The sequence below is a fragment of the Meles meles genome, chromosome 8 (genome assembly GCF_922984935.1).
Source record: "Meles meles chromosome 8, mMelMel3.1 paternal haplotype, whole genome shotgun sequence".
In the NCBI taxonomy this organism is placed as follows: Eukaryota; Metazoa; Chordata; class Mammalia; order Carnivora; family Mustelidae; genus Meles; species Meles meles.
In genome coordinates, this window is record NC_060073.1 from 13170472 (window position 1) to 13193155 (window position 22684).

Sequence of the window (22684 nt, forward strand, 5' to 3'; positions counted from 1 at the left end):
TCTTACAGGCTGGGGAAGTAAGAGAAAAATGAAGCAACCCAGACCTTGAGCCAAAGACATTACCTGGGGTCCGTTGAGTTTCAGATCTGAAAATTTCTGTCGCTCAAGGTCAGCATCGCCCACAAACCGGCCGTTCTGAAACATAGCCCACAAGAAGACAATTCATTTTGTGGCCTTCCTTTGCTCTATCAAATACAAATGATCTTTTTTCCAAACAGGGAAAGGGCTTTCAAATAGGTATTTGTGGCCTGCAGTCCCACTGTCAAGTACTTATAGAAGAACCACATCACTCCTTAGTTTTAGCACTTTCCTCAAAAGTGAAACTGGGCCTGGAACTGGCAGACTGGGTCTCTGGAACATAAGAAGGTAAGCTCCATGAGGGCAGACATTTTTTTCTATTTTTATTTTTGGTCAGTTTTGTTCAATGATAGATTTCCAGTACCTTGAACAATGCTTGACACATAATAGGCACTCAAAAACTATTTGCTAAGTAAATAGCAGAGACTCAGGTAAGTCCTTAAAAATATAAGGAAAGTTAAAAAAGCTAGGTTGGGGAGTTTCCAAAAGCCCTCTTTATTGCTCCATCCATCTTCATGCTCTATTACCACTGGAAACTCCCACATCAGCCAGCTTTTAAAGAGAGACACAAGAGATAGTCTCCCTTTCCAAGCAGGAAGGGAATGAGGATCCCAATTCCCCTCTGCAAAAATAGTTGTCTCAACATCATCATCATCACCAATTTTTAGAGCCACAGAACATAAGCTGCTCTGTTTTGAGCAGCAGGAAACAATCTAACAACATTACACTACGTAAAAATACAGTTGACTGCTCCTCTTCCAATAGGAAACAGTGAGATCCAGCCACCCTGGGAGAGACTTCCCCCACCCTACTCCTGTTACACAGGGAGTGTAATGCCGCAGGGAGAGGAAGTTAAACATTACTTTCAGGAAGAAGGAAAGGTGTGGCTTCTTTAGCGAACAGAAGTTAAAAATAAGAGAGAGAAAGAAAGAAACCTAGACCTAAATTCTGGAATTCCCCACCACCTCCAAGCCTGCGCCGTCCTGCTCTTCCCCCTTTCAATATATACCATTCATTGCTAACCCTCTATTCTGATTCCTATAAAAATCCTAGGAACACTGCAAACATACTGCTTCCAACTCTCCTAAATGGACTTTTGTCCTCTCATGCAATATGCTCCTCAACATGATGGATCTGCTCTGTCTTAAAAAATAAGTAATCAATGTAAAGGACTACTGGAGCATAAGCACTGTTGTTAGTTCCCAACCGGAGATCCCTTAAGATGGTGGCATCTACCAGGCAAGGTCTATCCTACACATACACAACCTCAGACAGATTACATCACAGCAAAGTCAGACCAGAGAAACCATAGGAAACACAAGATACTTCTCCTTTCTAACACCAACTCCCCCAAGTCACTCACAGAGGCAGCCAACCCAGAGACCACTGGCTCCTGTGGTTATCTGGGTTAAATAACAGCACGATGCTCCTTCTCCAGCTCTAACCAACAGAATTAACAGTGATACCCTCCCCCCGAGACATGATCTGCAAAGCTAACAAAACAAGCATTCAAGGACAATATGGAGCAGGAATACACAATTTATGGATACTGCCACACCTTCTGAGCAGACCATTCCCTGAGCAAGACTGAACTGGAGATGAGAGTATAAGATACCCAACCTCACCAACCACTAAGTAGGCATTTACCTTTCTGAATGTTTGATACCAAGCTGGGGGGGAAAAAAAATCAGAGAAAACAGAAGGACCTTAGGTACAGCTCCAAACTATATGATTTACCATGACTAGAATTACATCCCAAACCAGAAACCCCACTCCAGCAAAACAGGAAGTCAGATAGATGCTTCTTGAGATACATTTATTCAACTCAGCAGAGCAGCAATATTCCCTATCTCTTACATCAGTACTGGAAAGGTTCACCATGATACACGGGCACCGGATAGCCCATCACAAGGAAAGTAGTTTCCCAAGTAGGATCATAGCCTCTCTATGACCATGACAAAGTCCTACCTGCACGTCTGATGGAGAGAGGGGTTACCTGATGCCGGCGGGTGAGGGTGCCGTTGGCCATGAGTGGGTTGGCATCTTGTGGTGAGACCCGGACGCGTTCCAGTTGCGCCGAGACGTGGCGCCGTTCCTCCTCCAGCGCCCGGGTCAGCTTCTCAAACTGGGCCTCTTGTTCCTTCACAGAGGCCAAGATGCTGGCGGTCGACTCCACCTCTGAGTCGTCCATGAAGGTAAGGGGCGGAGCCGCCGCAGGGCAGGGTAAAAAGGAAGGTGTGGATCACAGAGGGAGGAGCAAAGAGGGAGAAGGCCCCCCTCACTTCACACTACTGAGAGAAGGTAAGGGAGAGGAGAGAAAAGGTCACAGGTCAGAGAAGACAGATGAATCATTAATCCCAGAGCCAAAGATGCCCTCTTGTGGTTTTACTGCAAGGCAGAAAGCTAGCCACCACCAAGCCTAGGAACCCATCACCACTGTCCGCTCAAGCAGGACCCTTTGCCCACTACCCTTTAACACCTCACCAGGAATAACCACCACAGGGAAAAGTGCAACTAGATCCAAGTCTACACTGTTGGCAGGAGAGGGAGAATATGGCTAAGTGCTATAGTCATGACAGGAGATTAATATTGGATTATTTTTCCCTGGAAAAATTCGCTGGCATTAACTCAGTGAAAGTTGTAACTCCGCAGCACAGACCAGCACTCACTGGCCTGCAGACATTAAGCCATTTCTAGAATTAAGGGAACAGTACAGACCTACAGATCTTACCTCCCCAAATCTGAACATTGAAATTGCCTCAGGGGTGGCAAAATTTACTAAATGAATATGCAGGTTAAAATGCCAATCAATCAAGAGATAGAAAGAGTAAAAAAAACTTCTACTGTCAGGGGCGACTGGGTGGCTCAGTGGATTGAGCCGCTGCCTTCGGCTCAGGTCATGATCTCAGGGTCCTGGGATCGAGCCCCACATCGGGCTCTCTGCTCAGCAGAGAGCCTGCTTACTCTTCTCTCTCTGCCTGCCTCTCTGCCTACTTGTGAGCTCTGTCAAATAAATAAAATCTTTAAAAAAAAAAAAAAAACTTCTACTGTCAAATGCAGGCAACAAAATGAAGGCCCTCATTTTGAATACATTTATGAAGGAGTCTTTCTACTTTTCAAAACCATACTATAATGCTGAAGGCAAACCGTGGGCCTTGGCTCAAGGAGACAAGAGAGCAGTAAAGCCACAAAAAAAAACTGTATGTAAAAAGGCTCCACTTGCAGCGACCTTCACCTCTTTGGGGAGTAGGAAAATGAACACTGAACTCAAACTCTGAAATTGCCCCTCGAAGTAGTTCACATTCTAACCTTCAGTCAGTGGCTGGGAACTTCCTATATCCCTGTTATCCTACAGAAAGCTCTAAATAAACCAAATGCATTTTTACGTCTTTACCTATTCCAACTCAGGTTAAACACCCAAGCAGCTAAAGGATTTGTGTTCTATTTATACAATAAATGATTGTTGTATAAAAAAGTAGAGTTCCCCACACGCTACTGCATTAACTGCAAGTCAGTCAGTAAATGGAGGGCCCTTTAGTCACACCATTGGACTCAATAGGGTTTCTCACTTACAAACCAGCTACAGGAGACTTTATGGCCAGTCCAACATATACCATGTCAAAAGGTTTTAAAATAAACTTTCTTCCCCTTTTCCCCACCCTCTTCTCAACCCCTTAAAGAAAAAAAGGTACTTAAAAATTTATTCTTAATAAACGTATTTCCATACACACCTGTTAAGACAAGGTCGTAACTGATTGGTTTTAACACAGTACAGCCCAGTCTAGATTCAAAAAATCATGGGAGAAGCATCCCAGCCACCACAGCAAGGAGGAAGCAGGAAGGAGAGAGCTGCAGAAATATTTGAGGAAAAATGAGATTGAGAGGAAAATAAAATATACCCAAAACATTAAAAAATAAGAGGGAGGGGCAGGTATTGGGAGAAAGACAATCTGGGAATGGAAGGGAGTCACATAAAATAGGACTTGCAATTGCTTAATGTGACAAATGCCCTTGGGACTTTGTTCTGTCTTCAGATACCAGAACCTTGATGTAGTTTTTATTTAAACCTGGATTCTACTGTCATGGAGTACTTCTGTACAGAGTAGGTTATAATACAGATAAAAATTCACTTATCCCCTATACCCAGCAATCAAAGTGGGGAAGGGGAATTTCTGATGTTGGAATGCCCTTCCCCCTCCTTCCCACCTCTAAGGCAGAAACCTCAAAGCCCAGTCCCAGCATGCCCACAAAGACATTGAGAAACCAACGCAATAGTGGGGAAGACATGTGGGGACTAGCCTAGACTGAGCCTTTTGCTTGAGTTCCTTTCCCACGCTCCCCAGGGCCCTACCAAACACAAGCGCTTGGGCCTGTTTGCTCTAGAGTATAGGCAGCACTCTGCAAGCAAGAGTACCCAGAGGAACAGATAGACAGGTGTCCAATAAACTCCCTAATTAATCCTCTACCACTAAGACATCTTCCAGTGGATCCAGCACCGACATCCAAGAATGTGGCAGCCTCCCTCTAAATTTCTCTGTCTTTGGCTCTGGGTTCCCACAATCACTTATCAACTACCATTCTTCCTTCCGGTCTGTTGCTGAGTTTTCCTATTCCCACCCTACACCCCAACAGGCCACTCAAACGTCTTTAATAAGTATCCTCATTAAAAAAAAAATTTTTTTTTAAATGCTGCTCCCTCATCTCTATTGCTTCATTTTAAGCATTGGACATACCCGCTATATACGATGACCTACGAACCTTCCATACCAGGGGGACTCGAAAGCTCGAGATCTTCCAGTTCTAGATTTCAACAGGGCCTGAACTGCAGTTACCACTCTGGCAGCCTCCACCCTGTAATCTTCTTTGCTAATAAATACCACTATCATGGGGCATACAGTAACAACACTCCCTGCTGCAGAGAAATTGTCATCGTGTGGTAAACAGCTACTTTTTACCCCTTCAACTTTCAATAAAGGGAGTTAAGAAAGTATAGTCGGAAAACTACTCAGGGCTCTAAATCAGGATGGAGGATCTTTTCGCATCCTTCACGGCTTTAAGGACTGAGCACCAGGCTCTAATCTGCAGAAGATGACAACACAGCTAAGCAGGAAGAAAGGATCAGATTCCTAGACCTAACAGCAAGGTGAGATTTTCTGCCTGAAAGGGGGCAGAGGCAGAGGCTATGTAGGATAGGACGCAGAAGACCGGTCCCAGTCCTGGCCCTGCCACTAGCCACCAATGACAGGAAGTCAATGCCATGTTCTCATCCAAGAGATGCCAGCATCACCAGCCCAGTTTAACTGAGAGTTGCTAAGAGGATCAGGTGAGATAATGTATGTCATACAAATGTGAGGTATTAAGTTGTTTCAAGAGTTAGTTTCTATCTCCCAATTATATTACTTAATGGTAATGCCTCAGCCCAAAACTATTTTGTGAACTAGTAGATGAGACTAACCGGATCAAAAGCATAACTGGGTTCTAAGGAGTGGATGAGCTGGTTCCCCTGCTCCAACTCTATTTACTAGGAGGTCCCACCTAGACCAGTGCTTCCAGGACACAGAGTGCAGGATTACACACCCGCTATAGTAAGTTCTTGACCCCTTATTTGAGGCCTTAGCAGTTTGTGACCACAGAGAAAGGGAAGGTGAAAAGAACTAACAATTACTGAGTGTTTTACATTTATTATGGTGGTAATATGATGCTAAAGAAGGAAGTTATACTGCAAATGAGAAAATGGGCTCTAGGTGAAGAAATTACCCAACATCTTGGTTAATAGCAAATTCTGAATTTAAACTCAGATATATTCCATTCCAAAGCCTGTGTTCTCTTTCTACTACATGCTGTCAAGTCTATAAAGTACAAGCCCAGTATAAGATGTACAGTCCAGCCCTTCTCTCCCACAGTCCTTGCACTTTCTGCCAAAGCATCACAAGAAATAAGTGGGGGGGGAGGGGGATTTCCATTTTTCCTTACGTTAAAGGGTTATTCATAATGTCTACATAGAGGGTATAAGTGGGAGGAGGGAAACAAATGGGAGGAAAAAGAGAGCGGAAGTGGGGGAAGAGAACGAAGCCGAGGGCGAGCTACAGTACAATAGCCCACAGCCCACCTCACAACTCAGACTTCAAGAGTCTTCATCAGTGCCATACACAAAGAAAGTGTGCTCTAAGACCAGAATCTGCAAACCACTAATGGACTTTGGCAATTAGAGTCAAGAAAGTCACGGAGTCCAGGCCAACACCTTTCTTAATATTTTCAAATGCATTACACTGGCTCTCACTACAAAAAGATGGTCAAGGAATTCTTCAAATGAGGAGAGAAAGACCACACATAAAGTGTGCCCTGCCATTCCCCTAAGAGTAGCCTTTCCCCTAAGACTATGACTGGTTTTACTTGTAACAAGCCATAGGTGCTATAGATCTGTGAGTCTACAGCAAGGCTCCAGCATTCAGGTGATGACAGTGGTAAAAATTCAGTCTCTTCCGTAAGAAACCCAAACCAAAAGTTAAATTGGATCAAACCAGAAGGACCAAAGAGGTGATGCCAACCAGTAGCTGGGTAAAAAGTATGAGCAATAACAGTCCCTGGAATGGCCTATTCTACTGTCATCTGGCTATAGGAATGTAACTTGAAAATAAGATTCTCGGAGTTAAGAATACAGGCTTTGGAATCTGCCGGGGTTCAAATCCCAGCTCCACTGCTTCTTAGCTGTAGAACTTCGGGCAAAATACCACTTAAGCTCTAAACCTCAGGTACCTTTTCTGTAAAATGGGGGAAGTAAAATACACGTAAGAGTAACTGCAAGAAGTATGTGAGACAATCCACATGAAGTGCTTAGAAAATGTTTTGACGTACAGCAAGCTATTAATATGGTTACTGATACAAACACTACCACAAATAGCTAACACAAAGGGCCAGAGTTTGGTGGTGTTAATAGGACTTTTGAATTAAGCCACACATGTCTCCACATGCCCCCCTCTCCGCTTTTATAAGAAGCCCAGTAAACTACAGAAATTCTCCACATTCTCAAAGGGAAAAACAAAATAAAATTCCAGACTACGGGTCAAAAGACCCGGCATTCAAGTCCTGGCTCTGCCTAAAAGTAGCTGTGAGAACTAACTCGAAGGGTAAGTTATAACCCCTGTAATCTTCACTTTCATTACTTGTCAGGGTTTGGCTTTAATGGGCTAATATATGTAAAAGTACAGGTTGGGTGACTGATACTCTCTCCTGCATCCTTGCTATTCTAATAAGTATATCTGAAGACATGGGTGCCTGGGTGGTTCAGTTGGTTGAGTGACTGCCTTCAGTTCAGGTCATGATCCTGGAGTCCTGGGATCAAGTCCCGCATCGGGCTCCCTGCTCAGCAGGGGTCTGCTTCTCCCTCTGACATTTCTCCTTTCAGGCTCGCTAGCTCTCATTCTCTCTCTCTCTCAAATAAATAAATAAAATCTTTAAAAAAAAAAAAAAGTATATCCAAAGACATGACCAGAATTAGGCAAGCTACCCCTTGTATCTCAGATGGAGAACTCTAAACCCCACAAAATAGTCTTTGAGTTTCTTAGGAAAGAAATTTTATCTTCTGCAGCCAATCCCAAAGCCAGTCATCCTCCTTCCTTCCTTTTTATTATGAAATCAAAACCAATGTCACAAAGTGATACCTTCCCTCCAAAAGCAAGGATAAGCAAAACTCTTCTATGTCATCCTAGAGATTTCAAATAACTGTTTTAAAAAGCACACAGAGCCTCACACTGAAGAATACCAATCAATAAAATAAAGCACCTGTAACATCACAGAGCTATACTATGTAAGGCTCAAGCCAACAAAGGTAGGTCTTCTAGACCTCTAAAAAGTATCTGTTTGCCTAAAACTGCATGTGCTCCAAAATTCAAGGCAGTTATTCCTGTTCAACCATATGCACAGAAAACTGCCATTTGATTTTTAAATTAAAGGAATATATTTAGTAGTAGTTTTTTCTCTGGCTTCTTATCACCAAGAGTGCATGTACATCACCAAGAGTGCATGTGCAGGTCCAAGGTCTAAGTGCCCCACCTACTACCTGATGTTCCACCATCTCAAGCTCAGTGAGAACAATTCCAGTGTTCCCTGCCTTTGTTGGGAAGACTGCCACACTAAGCCCAAGTCCCTGGACGTGATCTGTAGGAAGACCTAAAGAGTACTCTGCCCACTCCATGATCTCAACTGACCACTTCTTGGAGTTACAAAACTGATATGCCGGAAATGGCCCTTTCTTAGGTGTTAGCAGTATCTGAGCTTCCCTGTGAATGGGCCTGATGCAAGGTCCAGCTTTGCCACCTAAGAGCACCCAAAAGGCAGACTGGGGACTTTCATTTTCACAGGGAAAAACTAGATCTCAATGTGTCCACCGTGAACCTCTCCGACAAATTAAGAAGTATGACAAATCACTGTCCTCTTTGGGAAGAGTGCTACTTCTGATTGGAGTTCCAGAGCAAAGAAGGAAAATAAATATCTAAAAGTTTTGGTTTTTTTAAAAATATTGTTAAAAGGAGGGTGAGTTGGCCATCTCCATAGATCAAAGGACACCTTAAACTCACCTCAATCTTATCATCCTGACCCAAATCTACGTATCAGAATTTAGTTTTTACTGTGACTGTGACTTTAAAAGAAAAAAAAAAAATCAACTCCATCATCTTGACCCTAAATTCGGAAACCAGATGGAACATTATCCTTATTCTCTTTTCCCCTACCTTGAATTCTGGGAACCCCTAAACCATAACATACTAAATGGCTGAATGCTGGACTGGCTTTGAAGCAAAGGAAGGGTGTGGCTCTCAGCTACTGAGGGGCCCAGGGCTGAAAGGGTATGGAAAGAAACAAAACCTGCTTCTCTCTGGGGCACGTATGACACACACACACAGGACTGGTCTAACAAGTCCTTCTGATCTCTCAGGCCAGGCCGCCTCCTTCTCCACCCCCATTACCCACATGCCTCTCCAAGGCCCTCCACTGGAACAAACAACGCTGAATTTTCTCTCAATCCTGAAAGTCTGAGGCACATCAGTTACTTACCTGGATCCCTGATGCAACCCTGCCAAAGAAGCCTCACCTAACCTTATAAGGAGAAAGCAGAGCTTTAGGGAAAGGCCGATAAGGAAACAAAGATAAGAGGGAGGGGCAAAAAGAAGGAGGTGTCAGACTGGAGGAAGGGGAGAGGCCAATGCCTTTCTCCTCCCTACAGGAGAAGGGAGAAAAAGAAAGGAAGGTCAAGTACACAATCAGAAGTGAGAAAAAGTCTAATCAAACTGCGAAGGTATTGTGCAATTCCTGTGTCATAAAACAGAAATCCTAAAATTAACTAGGATACCTTATACCCTTCCCTACCCTAGGCTAGAAAAAAAATTTTCATGGAAAAAAAGCTTAACCTTAGGGTTTTCTAGAGGTCACCAAACTGAGCTCACATTCCTTTTTTAAAGAGGTAGCTTCTCACCAAACCCCCTTACTTTCTATGGCATTATCAACATTTCCTTCCCCATCCTCTGTTTTTTAAGATTTTTTTTTTTTAGATTTTATTTATTTTGACAGAGAGAGATCACAAGTAGATAGAGAGGCAGGCAGAGAGAGAGAGAGGGAAGCAGGCCCCTGCTGAGCAGAGAGCCCGATGCGGGACTCGATCCCAGGACCCCGAGATCATGACCTGAGCCGAAGGCAGCGGCTTAACCCACTGAGCCACCCAGGCGCCCTGTTTTTTAAGATTATTTACTTGTTTATTTGTCATAGAAAGAGAGAGAGGGAGCACAAGCAGGGAGAAGAGGCAGAGAGGGAGGGAGAACCAGACTCGCTGCTGAGCAAAGACACCATGAAGGACTCAATCCCAGGAGTTGGGATCACGACCTGAACCAAAGGCAGCCACTTAACTGACTGAGCCACCCAGGCGTTCCCCTTGCCCCTCCTTTGACAGTGACTTGGGATAGCTGCAACCAGCTGAGTCACATTTATAGTCCTGCTTCCTCAAAGCACTGAAAAAAAAAAAGCCACCCCTCCATCACGTTGAGAATATACACACTTTTTGAGAGAAGCAACAAAGAGTCTATGAGGAAATAAGAGAAAGTGTGAAGGTCCTGTTTCTGCTATAGGACAGACTGCTGAAGAAATGTTTTTCCTTATCTAAAAGAAAGAAGAAAATCTGACTTTACAGGGAAGAAAAGTTGTGATCTATTAATTAACTGATCTCCCCTTATAAGTTACTACACATAATCTTCTCAGCAACCTCTGGGATGACACTAGCCCCTTTTTATAAATGAGTAAACTATACATCGGAAGAACTCAGTATCCTGCCCAAGGTCATAGAGCCAGTGAGTAGTGGAAATGCACCTGTTCTACTCCAAGTTCATGTTCCTTCTTTCTGACAGAGTAAAAAGGGTATGCACTTTCTACACATCTTGTGGGTAAAAGTCATTCTAATTCCAATAGAGAAGCTGACCAAAAGTAAACTTCTTTTTATGAATTTTGCTTATTTATTTGACAGACAGAGATCACAAGTAGGCAGAGAGGCCGGTGGGGGAGTGGGAAGCAGGCTCCCCCCTGAGCGAGAGCCTGACACAGGGCTCGATCCGAGGACCCCAAGATCATGACCTGAGCTGAAGGCAGAGGCTCAACCCACTGAGCCTTCCAGGCCCCCCAAAAGTAAACTTTTCAGAAGGAGGATGGTGTGAAAGCAGATAGACTTTTGGGTCTTACCTTCACTTTATTTTTTAATTTTTTAGAAAATATTTATTATGGGGGGGTGGGTGTGCATGAGAGAGCTTGGGGAGGGGCAGAGGGAAAGGAAGAAAATCTCAAACCAACTCCATGTGCTGAGGTGTGCTGAGCTCTGAGCCTGACACAGTTCAATCTGAGTGACCCTAAGATCATGACCTGAGCTGAAATCAAGAGTGGGATGCTTAACTGACTATGCCACCTAGGCGTCCCTGGGTCTTACCTTCATTTTAATGAGCAAGAACTGGGGCCCCTGGGTGGCTCAGTAATTAAGTGTCTGCCTTCAGCTCAGGTCATGATCCCAGGGTCCTGGGATGGAGCCCTGCATCTGAACCCCGTTATCTGCACTCCTTGAGCAGGCTCCTCCCTCTCCTACTGCCCCTGCTTGTGTTCCCTCTGTCAAATAAATAAATAAAATTGTAAAAAAAAAAAAAAAGAGCAAGAATTTATTTGATTCTGAGGAAGAAGAGCTTGCAATCTACCTCAGATTTCCCATTTTATAAAAGAATAAGAATTCAGGAGGGAAGGTGCTAGGGGCAAAAGTAATACAACTTTTTACATAGTCACCTATCCACTGGAGGGCCTGCTCTAGAAATCTGGCCACATGCCACATTCTCAAATCATCCCTACCTCAAGAAAGAAAACCTAATCACAAATATCCCTACTCTCCTTTTTGATGTGGCATCTCACTAAACCAAAAGCAGAGATTAGAGTTGGGGTAGGAAACAGAAGGAATTAGAAGCAGGGAACTTTGTGCTGGCCAGGATCAGAACAGAGGGGAGGGATTGTTCTAGCGGTATGTTAGCAATCTGCCTCTGGGGCAGCTGTCCTCCTGGGCAATCAAAGGCGGGTTTGTGTGTATGCTCAGGGCCTAGCCAGCTTGGCAAGAAGTTGAGGACTCAGCCACCCAATCCACAAAGTTAGAAGAGATGCCTGTTTCACAGCTGGAATGGAGGGCAGGGAAAACATAAAATAAGAGGGAAAAGGAAGGAGGGGCACAGAGAATGCTACAGGTGCTATTTCGGGGTAGGGGGGCTGGAGAATCCCAGGAAACTACCAACCATTCCCTAGTTATGTGCAAACAATGAACTACCAGTACCTCCCAATAATGAAATCAAAGAATGGGTAGGTTTCTCTAGCTCTGTGTGTAGTGGGGTGCCAAGTGGTAGGGTGAAATGTAAAATGCTGGGCCCAGCATCTCCTGGTTCTCTCTGTCCCTTTCAGACCCAACAAAGTATCTGCAATATAGAGAGTGAATAAACATTATATAAACAAATATCTATTTCTTTCTAGAATTCCTTTCTTAATTAAATCCTAGAGATCTATAAATTAACAGTAACACACATATAACTTAGTGAAATTCCCCAATGCTAGGAGATGGAAGTCATTTATATAACTCAAGTACTGAGATGCAAAAGGCCACAGTCAGAATTCACACTCCCTAATCCCTCAGAGTAGCTAGATGCTCCGAGACCCATTAGACACACAAAGGCTGCTCTCTTCTCAGTAGAGCCCTGGAGCAGAGCTGCTCTCCAGGGACAAAGAGATTTCACAGGAGAACCACAAAGACATGGCCCCTCTCCATTCCCCCACTCCCAGCTTTCTCACTTCCTGTCACAGTAGCACCAGACCACAGTCTCCCAGAAACAAACAAATACAAAGTGCTGGATTCTGGGCTGCAGGCCAACCGCATTCCAGGGCATCCTGTCTACCAATCACCAGTCAGAGCTCCCACTTTGCCCTGCTCAGTTCCTTATCATGTTCAGGAAAACAACCCTCCTCCCTGCCCCAAGCCAACACTACATAGGACAAAGCTAAGGCCTTTGAGAATTCGCAGAAAGATACTGTGTGGATCTAAGGGTTGAGAGGGGGTGAGGGGATTTTTTAAGATTCCTACTTGGCAAGTGTCTTTACTTTGGAGGCACACATTGGGGATTTTAAAGCTGCTCCTCATATTCCGTTCCGATACAGGGGATACCACCCAAAGAACACTTCAGAATAGCAATCTGCCACTCCAGAATCAGTCAAGGAAACATTCCCAGCTGGAGAACGACTTTAAAACACATCCTCTGTCGCCCCTTTCCACCATGTTCAAACCCCTTTCCCCCACAAGCAAAAAATTAATTCTTAGAGGCCCCACAGAGGACAAACAAAGGCAGCAGGTTCCACCCTAAGAAGAGGCAGGATAAGGACCAGCAGGTGCTGGGAGCAAAGTTCTCTACCTCCCTAGGGAATGAGGGGAGGCCTAGAATTGCTCGGTAGTATTTGCAGCAAAGAGGCCAAGACAGCAACTTCAGCTTTTCCAGCTCACTACTGCCCGTGGAGTGGGTCAAGGGCCGTAGATTTGGAACCTCTTCTGTGGGGGGGAGGGAAGCCTTCCTTTCTAATAAAGGTCCTCAACTAATTTCAAGAATGGGATAAATGATGCATTCTTCTGTTATCTTGTACGAGCCCGTTGGACGTTAGCCCTAAACCCCAGAAGCAAAGACTGAGATAGAAGTCAATCTAATCTATTGGCGGGAGATTCTTGAAATCCAAAGAAGGAACACCCTTTGCCCACAGGGCTCAATTCCCTTTGCATAAAGCATAGCACAGGCTCAGCAGAGTTCTCCAACCAGGGGGGACTAGTAATATGCTATAATTTCTCATCGTTTATTCCCTTTCTTTCTCCTAAAAACTCCTTCCCCCTTCTTGGATCTGCTACAAGTAGTCTGGGCTGAACCCTCATTCAGATAGTATACGATGCAAAAGGAGCCTAAGTCTGAAACAGCGTAACTTAGAAGGAAGTAACTCATATTTGGATCTGACATAACCAGGTGGAAGCTGGTAAGGCAGGAATATACACAGCAGTCAGCCATCTAGGGCTGGGTAGTAAAATGGGTATTTAGCAACGCTAGGCTTTAGAACAGAACTTCAATAGCAGAGCTTAACCACACTGCAAACTATCACAGAGGCACACAAACAGAAGTTTCAGATCTCTTAGCACTGAATCAGACTAACTCCTTTTTTCTCTCAAAAATAACAGAGCCTGGGTGGCTCAGTCGGTTAAAGCCTTAACTTTTTTTTTTTTTTTAAGATTTTATTTATTTATTTGACAGAGAGAAAGATCACAAGTAGGCAGAGAGGCAGGCAGAGAGAGAGGTTGAGAAGCAGGCTCCCCGCAGAGCAGAGAGCCCGATGCGGGGCTCGATCCCAGGACCCTGAGATCATGACCTGAGCTGAAGGCAGAGGCTTAACCCACTGAGCCACCCAGGAACCCCAAGCCTTAACTTTTGATTTCAGCTCAGGTCATGATCTCAGGATCAAGACGCTTGCAGGCTCTGCTCAGCACGAGTTGGCTTGAGATCCTCTCCCTCCGCCCCTCCCCTTGCTCTCTGTCTCTGTCTCTCTCTCTCACTGATAAATAAAATAAATCTTTTAAAAAAAAATACCTGAAAAAGTAGTACCAGTTGTTATTATCCTTTTTTTTTTTTAAGATTTTATTTATTTGAGAGAGTGCATGAGTGGGAGAGGCAGAGGGAGAGAATCTCAGGCAGACTCCACCCTGAGTGCAGAGCCCAACACTGGGCTCCATCTCATGACCCTGAGATCATGACCTGAGCAGAAACCAAGAGAGGAACGCTTAACCAACCAAGCCACCTAGGTGACCCGAAGTGTTACCATTCTTATCCCATTCTCCCTCATCACAGCCAGGCCAAAACCCAGCCAATTAAGTAGTATCATGTGAGGTAGTCATATAAAAGGAAACCAAAAAATCTAGGAGTGTTTTCAGACATACTTAAAAAAAAAAAAAAAGACTGTGAAAGACTCGCCCCAGAGGACTGGCCACACCCATATCAATGCTGCTGCTCCAAAAGGATGCTTGGCAGGTTCTCTGCCTCAAACTAAGCAGGTGAGACAGAAAAGCAGTGCTGACTCAGAAATACAGTCACCCCAGGGTGTGAGGGAAGGAAGAACAGTATAGCCAACCGATGACAATTCAACATGACTTCACCAAAGGTCCTGGTTCTAATTGTATCTCTGGCTGTCTCCAGACATATTTAGAAAACCCAACCAAAGGAGTAATGAATGGGTAAGGAGAAAGTCAATGGAGGGGCCCAAGACTTAGGCTGAATACTCAGTGGTTGGAAAACCATGAGTCTGTTTTGCTATCTAACTTCCCACATACCCCTCTTTCCAAATCAAGCCCAAAGCTCAAAGAATTGGGGTGGAGGGGGGCAGAGAAAAGAATGTGACTGAAGAAGGTTTAGCTACATTCCAACTAGCCAGCATCCCACATGGTATTAAGAGTGCCTGAGAATCCAATCCCACTACATGGGAGTTGCTGGGGCTCTGCTAACATACATGCAATTCCTCCAATCCTCCACCCCCAAACACTCTGAGAAGAAGCGTAATTGAGATAGCTTGATGAAGGCACCAGCTGTTTCCACCACTCTCCCTCCCCCCAACCCCAGAGACCACAGTTCAAACTCACATCAAACACTTAATACAATTGACTGGCCAGTAGGAAGGAGAAGCCTGGACTAAAATAGCAGGAAGAGTGCCAACTGGCCGCACTTAGAAGGAATGTTTTCTTGGCTCAATTTAAAAATAAGAAACCTTTGTCACCCACTCCCTTCTGCCCAATTATGTTCTCTTTTCTGCAACCTACCCCTCAGCATCAAATGGATTTCAGTTTCTTCCCTACAGCTCCTTGATCTATTTTCAATGTCAAGGAATACAGGGGAGATATAAGGTTGAATATAAAGTAACGTCTGGGAGACTGGGAGGCTTCCTGGACTGGAACAGCCAAACCCACCACAGGGCTCTCACATAAGAGCAAAGAGACAAGAGCCCACACAACACCTGTCTCCACATTTCAAATGAGGAAAGAAGGGAGTGAATATGATGTTCCCAGACTTGAACAATGATGGTAATCTGATTTCCCAAGGCACAGGTAGTCAGTGAAAAGTATTAACATGATCAGTCCCTCCCCCACCCATATTACAAGTTGGCCAGAGCTAGCCAAGGAGGAAGGGAAGGAAGCCAACACTTCCTTTTCAGACAGGAAGTAACATTGGCCCTTCCTGTTGAGTTTTAAACAAATTGTCCAGCTGAGTTTCAATGAGAACATCCTCTCCTGAATCTGTTCCACAATTTCAAAATGGAGAGGGGAAATGGAGATATGGTCTAAAAGTCTCCCTCCCTCACAACAGGCGAGTCCTCCGTACCATGCTAAGTACTGGCATAACCCCCATATCAGGCAGTGACATCTGTAATTCCTATACAATACAGCATACAGAGGTAGAAAACTTCAAATTAGTCAACTTCTCATGTCCACTACCATGAACTATTCCTTGCTACTTCTCATACTAATTTAATAACCACCCAACTGAGAAATCATATAGATATGCAGCTTAACTCAAATATTCAGGTTTTATGGTCCTCGAACCTAAATTATCAGAATCACCTGGGAAGCTTTATTAAGAAAATACAATCTCTGGTCACCTGGCTTGGCTCCATCGGAGGACCATGTGACTCTTGATCTCAGGGTCATGAATTCAAGTTCTACATTCAGTGCAAGAATCACTTAAATAAATAAACTTTAAAAGAATAAAAAAATTAAAAATACCATCTCCCAAATCTACCTCCTCATCCCCCATACCTGAATTTCTAGAGGGAATGCCTGGGAATTCGTGTTTTTAAAAAGCTCTCAAAATGACGGATAGTCCACTGTTGGGAACCATTGTACTAGCCTATTCCTGACAACCCTCCCACCACCACACTCCTCTAGCAAGAAGGGCACTGGTTATTAAATACTGTACCGGGCCTATTATCATCCACCAGAGAGCTCAGGTCATTATTCCAGCTGGATTAGAGGCGAATGGAAAGCATGGACTTAAATATAAGGATAGCAAGAAAGACACAATCTTAAATCCTATACTCTAGACTCAGAACCTAGAAAAGAATTATCTCATTTTTTAGAATCCTGAGCTGTACAACAGAGAGTATCCCTATTTACAATGCAGGCTGGACAACCCTGATTATTATTATTTTTAAAGATTTTATTTATTTGACAGAGATCACAAGTAAGCAGAGAGGCAAGCAGAGAAAGACAGGGGGAAGCAGGTTCCCCACTGAGCAGAGAGCCTGATGCCGGGCTCGATCCCAGCGCCCTGGGATCATGACCTGAGCCGAAGGCAGAGGCTTAACCCACTGAGCCAGCCAGGCGCCCCCAACCCTGACTATTTTTAAAACAACTTAGTTCAACTGTCCTCCCAGAAACAAAGAGCTGCCAACATTTTCAAAGACTGGTTCCATATCCCATCCTAAAATATGTCCAAAGTCCCAAATCTAGAATTCACAATCCTAGATAATTCTAGTCCAATTAAAAATACTGATTCAAGGGGCGCCTGGGTCACTAAAGATTTAGGAAAGAAGAATGCCACTGAAAAACACTTTCAAGACAACTACAAGCACGGGACACCTGGGTGGCTCTGTTAACTGAGCATCCAACTCCTGGTTTCGGCTTAGGTCATGATTTCAGGGTCCTCGGATGGAGCCCTACGGGGGCTCTGCACTCAGTAGGAAGTCTGCTTTTGAGTCTGGCTCTCCCTCTCCCTCTGCCCCTCCCCATTCATGTGTGCGTGTGCTCTTGCCCTCTCTAAAATAAATAAATACTTTTTGAAAAGGCAACTACAAATATCTATGAATATTGAAGTAATATGCACCAAGCAGTTATTTAAAGCAACTTCAAAATTAGGGGAATCTTTGATTGCCTTGAGTTTTTCCTATGCAAGATGACACAGTTACTTGACCAAAGAAGGGGATGGTAAGGAAGTAAATGTTTCCTGACTGAGGTCATCTCCCAAGGATGATATTAAGTAACAGGATGACAACTAGATAGGTATAATTAAAGAGAAGGACAGAGGGTAATCAGGTCAAGTTGTAGGGCTAAACTCCAAACTTAGAGAGAGAAAGGGAGACAGAGAGATTCTTTCACTGAAGGACAAGACTAGCTAAACCAGATTATCTTGAGAGGGAAAGTAAGAATGGGTGAGTCAAAACACAAGTACTCTGGAAATCAAATATCCTTTTACTTTCGCATACATGGCTGCCATAGAATATCAATCACTAAATAGTGGGTACTTATCCCTCAATCCCACCAAAGTCAACCAGGCCAAGTGGCTCAGTATATCCTTAATAACCCTTAATGCTTAAACATTTATCTGGAAAAGGAAAACAGTGCAAAACAGAAATATGAATATGGTGACCTATACCGTGGTCTCTGAAGCCATTAAATACCAACAATTAGGACTTTGGGAAAGCAGGAGCCTTTTGGTCAAATGAACAAAGGAAAACCAACAGATAAGTGGTGCAGGCATATTTGGTCATAAAACAAAGCAACAAATGTACTCAAAAGGAAACCGTACCACATCTAGGCTATCAGTTCTGTTAAAATTGACTATGTAGATTAAAAAGCAGAGAAATATACTTCTCTAGGGAAGAAATTTTTTTATCTTACTTCCCAAACACATGTAAGCTTATTGTAAGTAGTTCCCTACTATTATATTCTCCAAGACAAGGGTCATCAACCTATGCAAAATCTGTTACCCTGCAAATTATGTGCTGACTATACTCACACAGAACTTCTGCAATGGGATAAAGATAGAGGCTGGGTCATGTGTTGCCTCAACTCTTCACAGAGAACACACAAAAAACTGTTAACAGCTGCTGTCACTGGGGTCTGAACTGAGGAGGAGACACTTTTTCTCATTGTACAGTGCATGACAAGGTCCTAAATTATCCCCTCTTCCCCCAAACACATATCCATTGAACCTCAGTAAATCTACTTTTCCCCTCATCTCTCTTGCTCACTGGTAACAATGGGCCCCAGGACCTTTGCATTTTCTACTCGCATCTACCTGACTTTACCCTAGTATCTTTTAGGTGTCTCTCAAACATATTTTAGGGGTGCCTGGGTGGCTCAGTGGGTTAAAGCCTCTGCCTTCGGTTCAGGTCATGATCTCAGGGTCCTGGGATCGAGCCCCGAATGAGGCTCTCTGCTCAGCATGGAGCCTGCTTCCTCCTCTCTCTCTCTCTCTCTCTCTGCCTGCCTCTCTGCCTACTTGTGATCTGTCTGTCAAATAAATAAATAAAAATCTTCAAACATATTTTAAGTGAGACCTTTCCCAAACACTCTCTATATTCAAAAACTTCCCTCCTACCCTTGCACTTCTTATTCACCACTCTACACATTCTGCTTTATTTTTTTTCCAGTGGTATCACCACACTCTGACATTTATTTATTTATTATCTCTCTCTCTCAACTAGAATATAAACTCTGTGAGGTCTATTCTGGTGTACTGGAATATTCTAGTGCATAGCATACCACAGGCTCTCAAATTTATTTTTTCTAAATATTTATTTATTTGTCAGAGAGAGAAAGAGAGAGAGTACAAGGAGGGGGAATGGCAGACAGGAGAAGCAGGCTCCTGGCTGTGCAAGGAGCCCGATGTGGGACTTGATCCTAGGACCCTGGGATCATGATCTGAGCCAAAAGGCAGCCACTTTATCAACTGAGTCACCCAGGTGTCCCTCAAATTTCTTTTAAATGAATGAAGATGTTTCACTTTGCCAATGAAAACAAAACATTAAATTTTAGAAAAATATCTTTGTTCATTTTTCTTCCTATACCACAAAGGTTTATTCACTACATCTCGTCAGGAGATTTAAAAGATAACTCTTGTATTGTTACAACTAAATATTTGGAGTAAAGAAATCCTGCCCCTCTCCCGCCACAAGGTTTCTAGCAATAAAGGTCTATACCAAGAGAGTGACATTTATATGTGCAAAACAATTCAATTTTCTTTTTTAAAGATTTTATTTATTTATTTGACAGAGAAAGTGAGTGAGAGAGGCACCACAAGCAAGAGAAGCAGGAGAGAGAGAAGCTGGCTTCCCACTGAGCAAGGGAGCCCAATGCTGCGCTGGATCCCACAACTCTGGGATCATGATCCGAGCTGAAGGCAGATGAATGACTGAACCACCCAGGCACCCCTTTAATTTTAAGATTTTCTAGTTTTAAGTAATCTCCACACGCAACATGGGACTCAAAGCTACAACCCCAAGAAGAGTCACATGCTCCACCAACTGAGCCAGGCAGGTGCCCCAGCAATTCCCTCTTTCAATTAATATGTTAGGCTATATACTGTCTTCTGAGTCTTATGAATGGTTGCAAAACAGTTATTTTCACATGTATATAAGAGCTCATGTACAGTAGTAAGATAACAGGATGGGACAAAGAAAGAATGCTGTCATGTTTTCTTAAAATAGCCTAAGAAGGCAATTTTTAAAAATAAAAATAGGAAAGAGTGAAAAGATTCTTGTTTACTGTTGGGAGCTCTTTCTGAAAGATCCGTGATGATACTTAATTTTAGAAATGCACATAAAAACATCTTTGATTTCCATTTAATGTTAATTTTCTATACTTTTTTTCTAATTGTTATCTTGGGCCCATCAGCTGGGGTCTCTTGTGGCCTGACCTTCAGGAGGGTACACATTCAAATGACCAACTCTGTCCTGGTTTACAAAGTAGTCAATGGAGAACAGAACAGCAGAGAAGTTACAGAACTTCCCCCTTCCAACACAGAAAGAGTGAAAACAAATCAGATTGGCACTAATTTCTCCTTTAAAACAGGCTACTCTATTTTAAAAGTGTGCTGAATATACACCAGCTACTTTGTTTCAAGGAAATTCACTTCATTTGCAAAGAAATGGAAACTGTAGGTGCTTTGATAAAAGTATTGAAAAGTTGACCCAGTTTCCATAACAATGTCTTATGTCCTCAACCATCAGACTATATCTTGGTTCCTTAAAATATAAGCTCCCTAAAACAAAAATCTTTTCATGCCACAAAGCAACCTCTCAATGTGCTACTGCATTCCAACAGAGAACAACACAGGAAGCACACACACAAAACTGGTAATTTACTCTTGGAAAACTACAATTCTTTTGCTCCACCGACAAGTGACCCAAAATGAGTAGTTAATTAGTAAATGTGGATGAGATATGAGAATCAAAAAGATAACTAATCTGAATTAGTTAGATTAGTTACTAGATCTTCTTGAATCACAATTTATCTTAAATCTAGATCTAACTGAAATAAACCAGAAGCAGCATCCTAATACTTGTACCTTTAGCACAAAAGTACAATTTATTCTACCATAAGAATCAGAAACTTCTTCCATATTAAGTGTTAGCAAGGCAAAGCAAAGCCCATGAAGGTTACCAACCTCAGGAGAAAAGATAGGGGACTCCAGAAATCAGGAAAACAAACAAAAAGGAGAAAATGAAGAATCAATAGACGAAAATGTGGGTTAAAAAAATGTAAAGAGCTGGGTGGAGAGTTATGATAGGAAGCTATTGAGTGTTAACAGAAATTAGTTTAAATACTTTTCAGAACACTGGCTTCGTGGGTTAGTTAATATGACTAGAAGGAAGACCTTGACCTCGAAGAAACCTAGAAGTTTCCAGGCAAGGCTGCATCTAACACATACACATTTCCCACAGGCCACAGTTTGCCTTTTCCACATACAAGGGCAGAACTCTTTCTTAGAAGCACACTTCTCACAGGAAGCACTGATGAACTCAAAATTTCTACATGCCCCAGTTTTATAAATGTCCATAAATAAGGACTGAAAATAGAGAATGATGTTTCCTGAACATAAAAGAGGGAAGTTTATTTCAAGAAAGGGGATAGTAAAAGCCTGTCTTCATTTTTATGTAGTTTCCTGTACAACCATTCATAGCTGGATATTATTCTACAAAATCCTGATTGGAAAACACTTCAAGGTAAAGAATCTGGTCTAATGTCAAAAATAATAAGCCCAGACAAACTTTTTCCAGTCCATTCTCTGCAAAATTAAAGAAAGTTTACCCTTGGATGCTAGACTTCTATCTCCTGTAGATGGAAAAGATGGGAGAGGGGCACCTGGGTTGGTCAGTGGTAAGTGTCTGCCTTTGGCTCAGGTCATGATCTCAGGGTCCTGGGATGGAGCCCCACCTCAGGCTCCTTGTTCAGTGGGGAGCCTGCTTCTCCCTCTGCCTCTGCTCCTCCTCCCCACAACCTGTGCACATGCACTCGAAAATAAATAAATAAAATCTTCAAAAAAAAAAAAAAAAGGGTAGAAACTTGTATGGCTGCTTGTCCCTAAAGTCTCCAAGTCTCTGAAGAAATTACCATTAAGATATTCAAGCTCTGCGGGGCGCCTGTGTGGCTCAGTAGGTTAAAGCCTCTGCCTTAGGCTCAGGTCATAATCTCAGTGTCCTGGGATCAAGCCCCACATCCTGCTCTCTGCTCAGCAGGGAACCTGTTTTCTCCTCTCTCTCTGCCTACGTGTGATCTCTGTCTGTCAAGTAAATAAATAAAATCTTTAAAAAACAAAAAAAGATATTCAAGCTCTGCAATATGTTTCTCTTCTCCCAGTAATGCTCACTTTACTTTATTAAAAGTTATCCATCTCTATATTTTGGACAACCCTGCCCAAATAACTCCCCAGACTTGCCTATTATTAGACACTTTTTCTCCTGTTTAAAAAAAAAGTCAGCTTGGGGTGCCTGGCTGGCTCGGTTTGTAGAGCATGCAAGATATCCTGGGGCTGTTAAGTTCAAGACCCACGGCAGGCATAAAGATAACTTAAAAATAAAATCTTAGAGGCGCCTGGGTGGTGCAGTCAGTTAAGCAACATTCCACTCAGGTTGTGATCTCAGGAATCTGAAATGGAGCCCTGCATCGGGCTCCCCACTCAATGTGGAGTCTGCTTAAGACATCCTCTCCCACTGCCCCTCCCCGCTGTGTGCATGCTCCCTCTCTCAAGTACATAAATGA

At 43.2% G+C, this 22684-nt stretch overlaps 1 protein-coding gene across 14 annotated transcripts in view; it reads right to left on the bottom strand.

Annotated features, from left to right (window-relative positions):
* The window catches only part of CTNND1 (catenin delta 1), a 47932-nt gene that overhangs the window by 19765 nt on the left and 5483 nt on the right, over positions 1–22684 (bottom strand). For 10 of the 14 annotated variants that reach the window (XM_046016378.1, XM_046016375.1, XM_046016380.1 and 7 more), the window contains exons 2-4: positions 3810–3927; positions 2075–2369; positions 64–135 (exon numbers count right to left, since the gene is read on the bottom strand). In XM_046016378.1, the coding sequence (XP_045872334.1) occupies positions 64–135; positions 2075–2269 (267 nt within the window). In that variant the 5' untranslated portion in view covers positions 2270–2369; positions 3810–3927. Of the gene's footprint in view, positions 1–63; positions 136–2046; positions 2370–3809; positions 3928–22684 lie in introns of those variants that run through there. The other 4 variants (XM_046016370.1, XM_046016369.1, XM_046016382.1 and 1 more) reach the window with 4 other exon arrangements.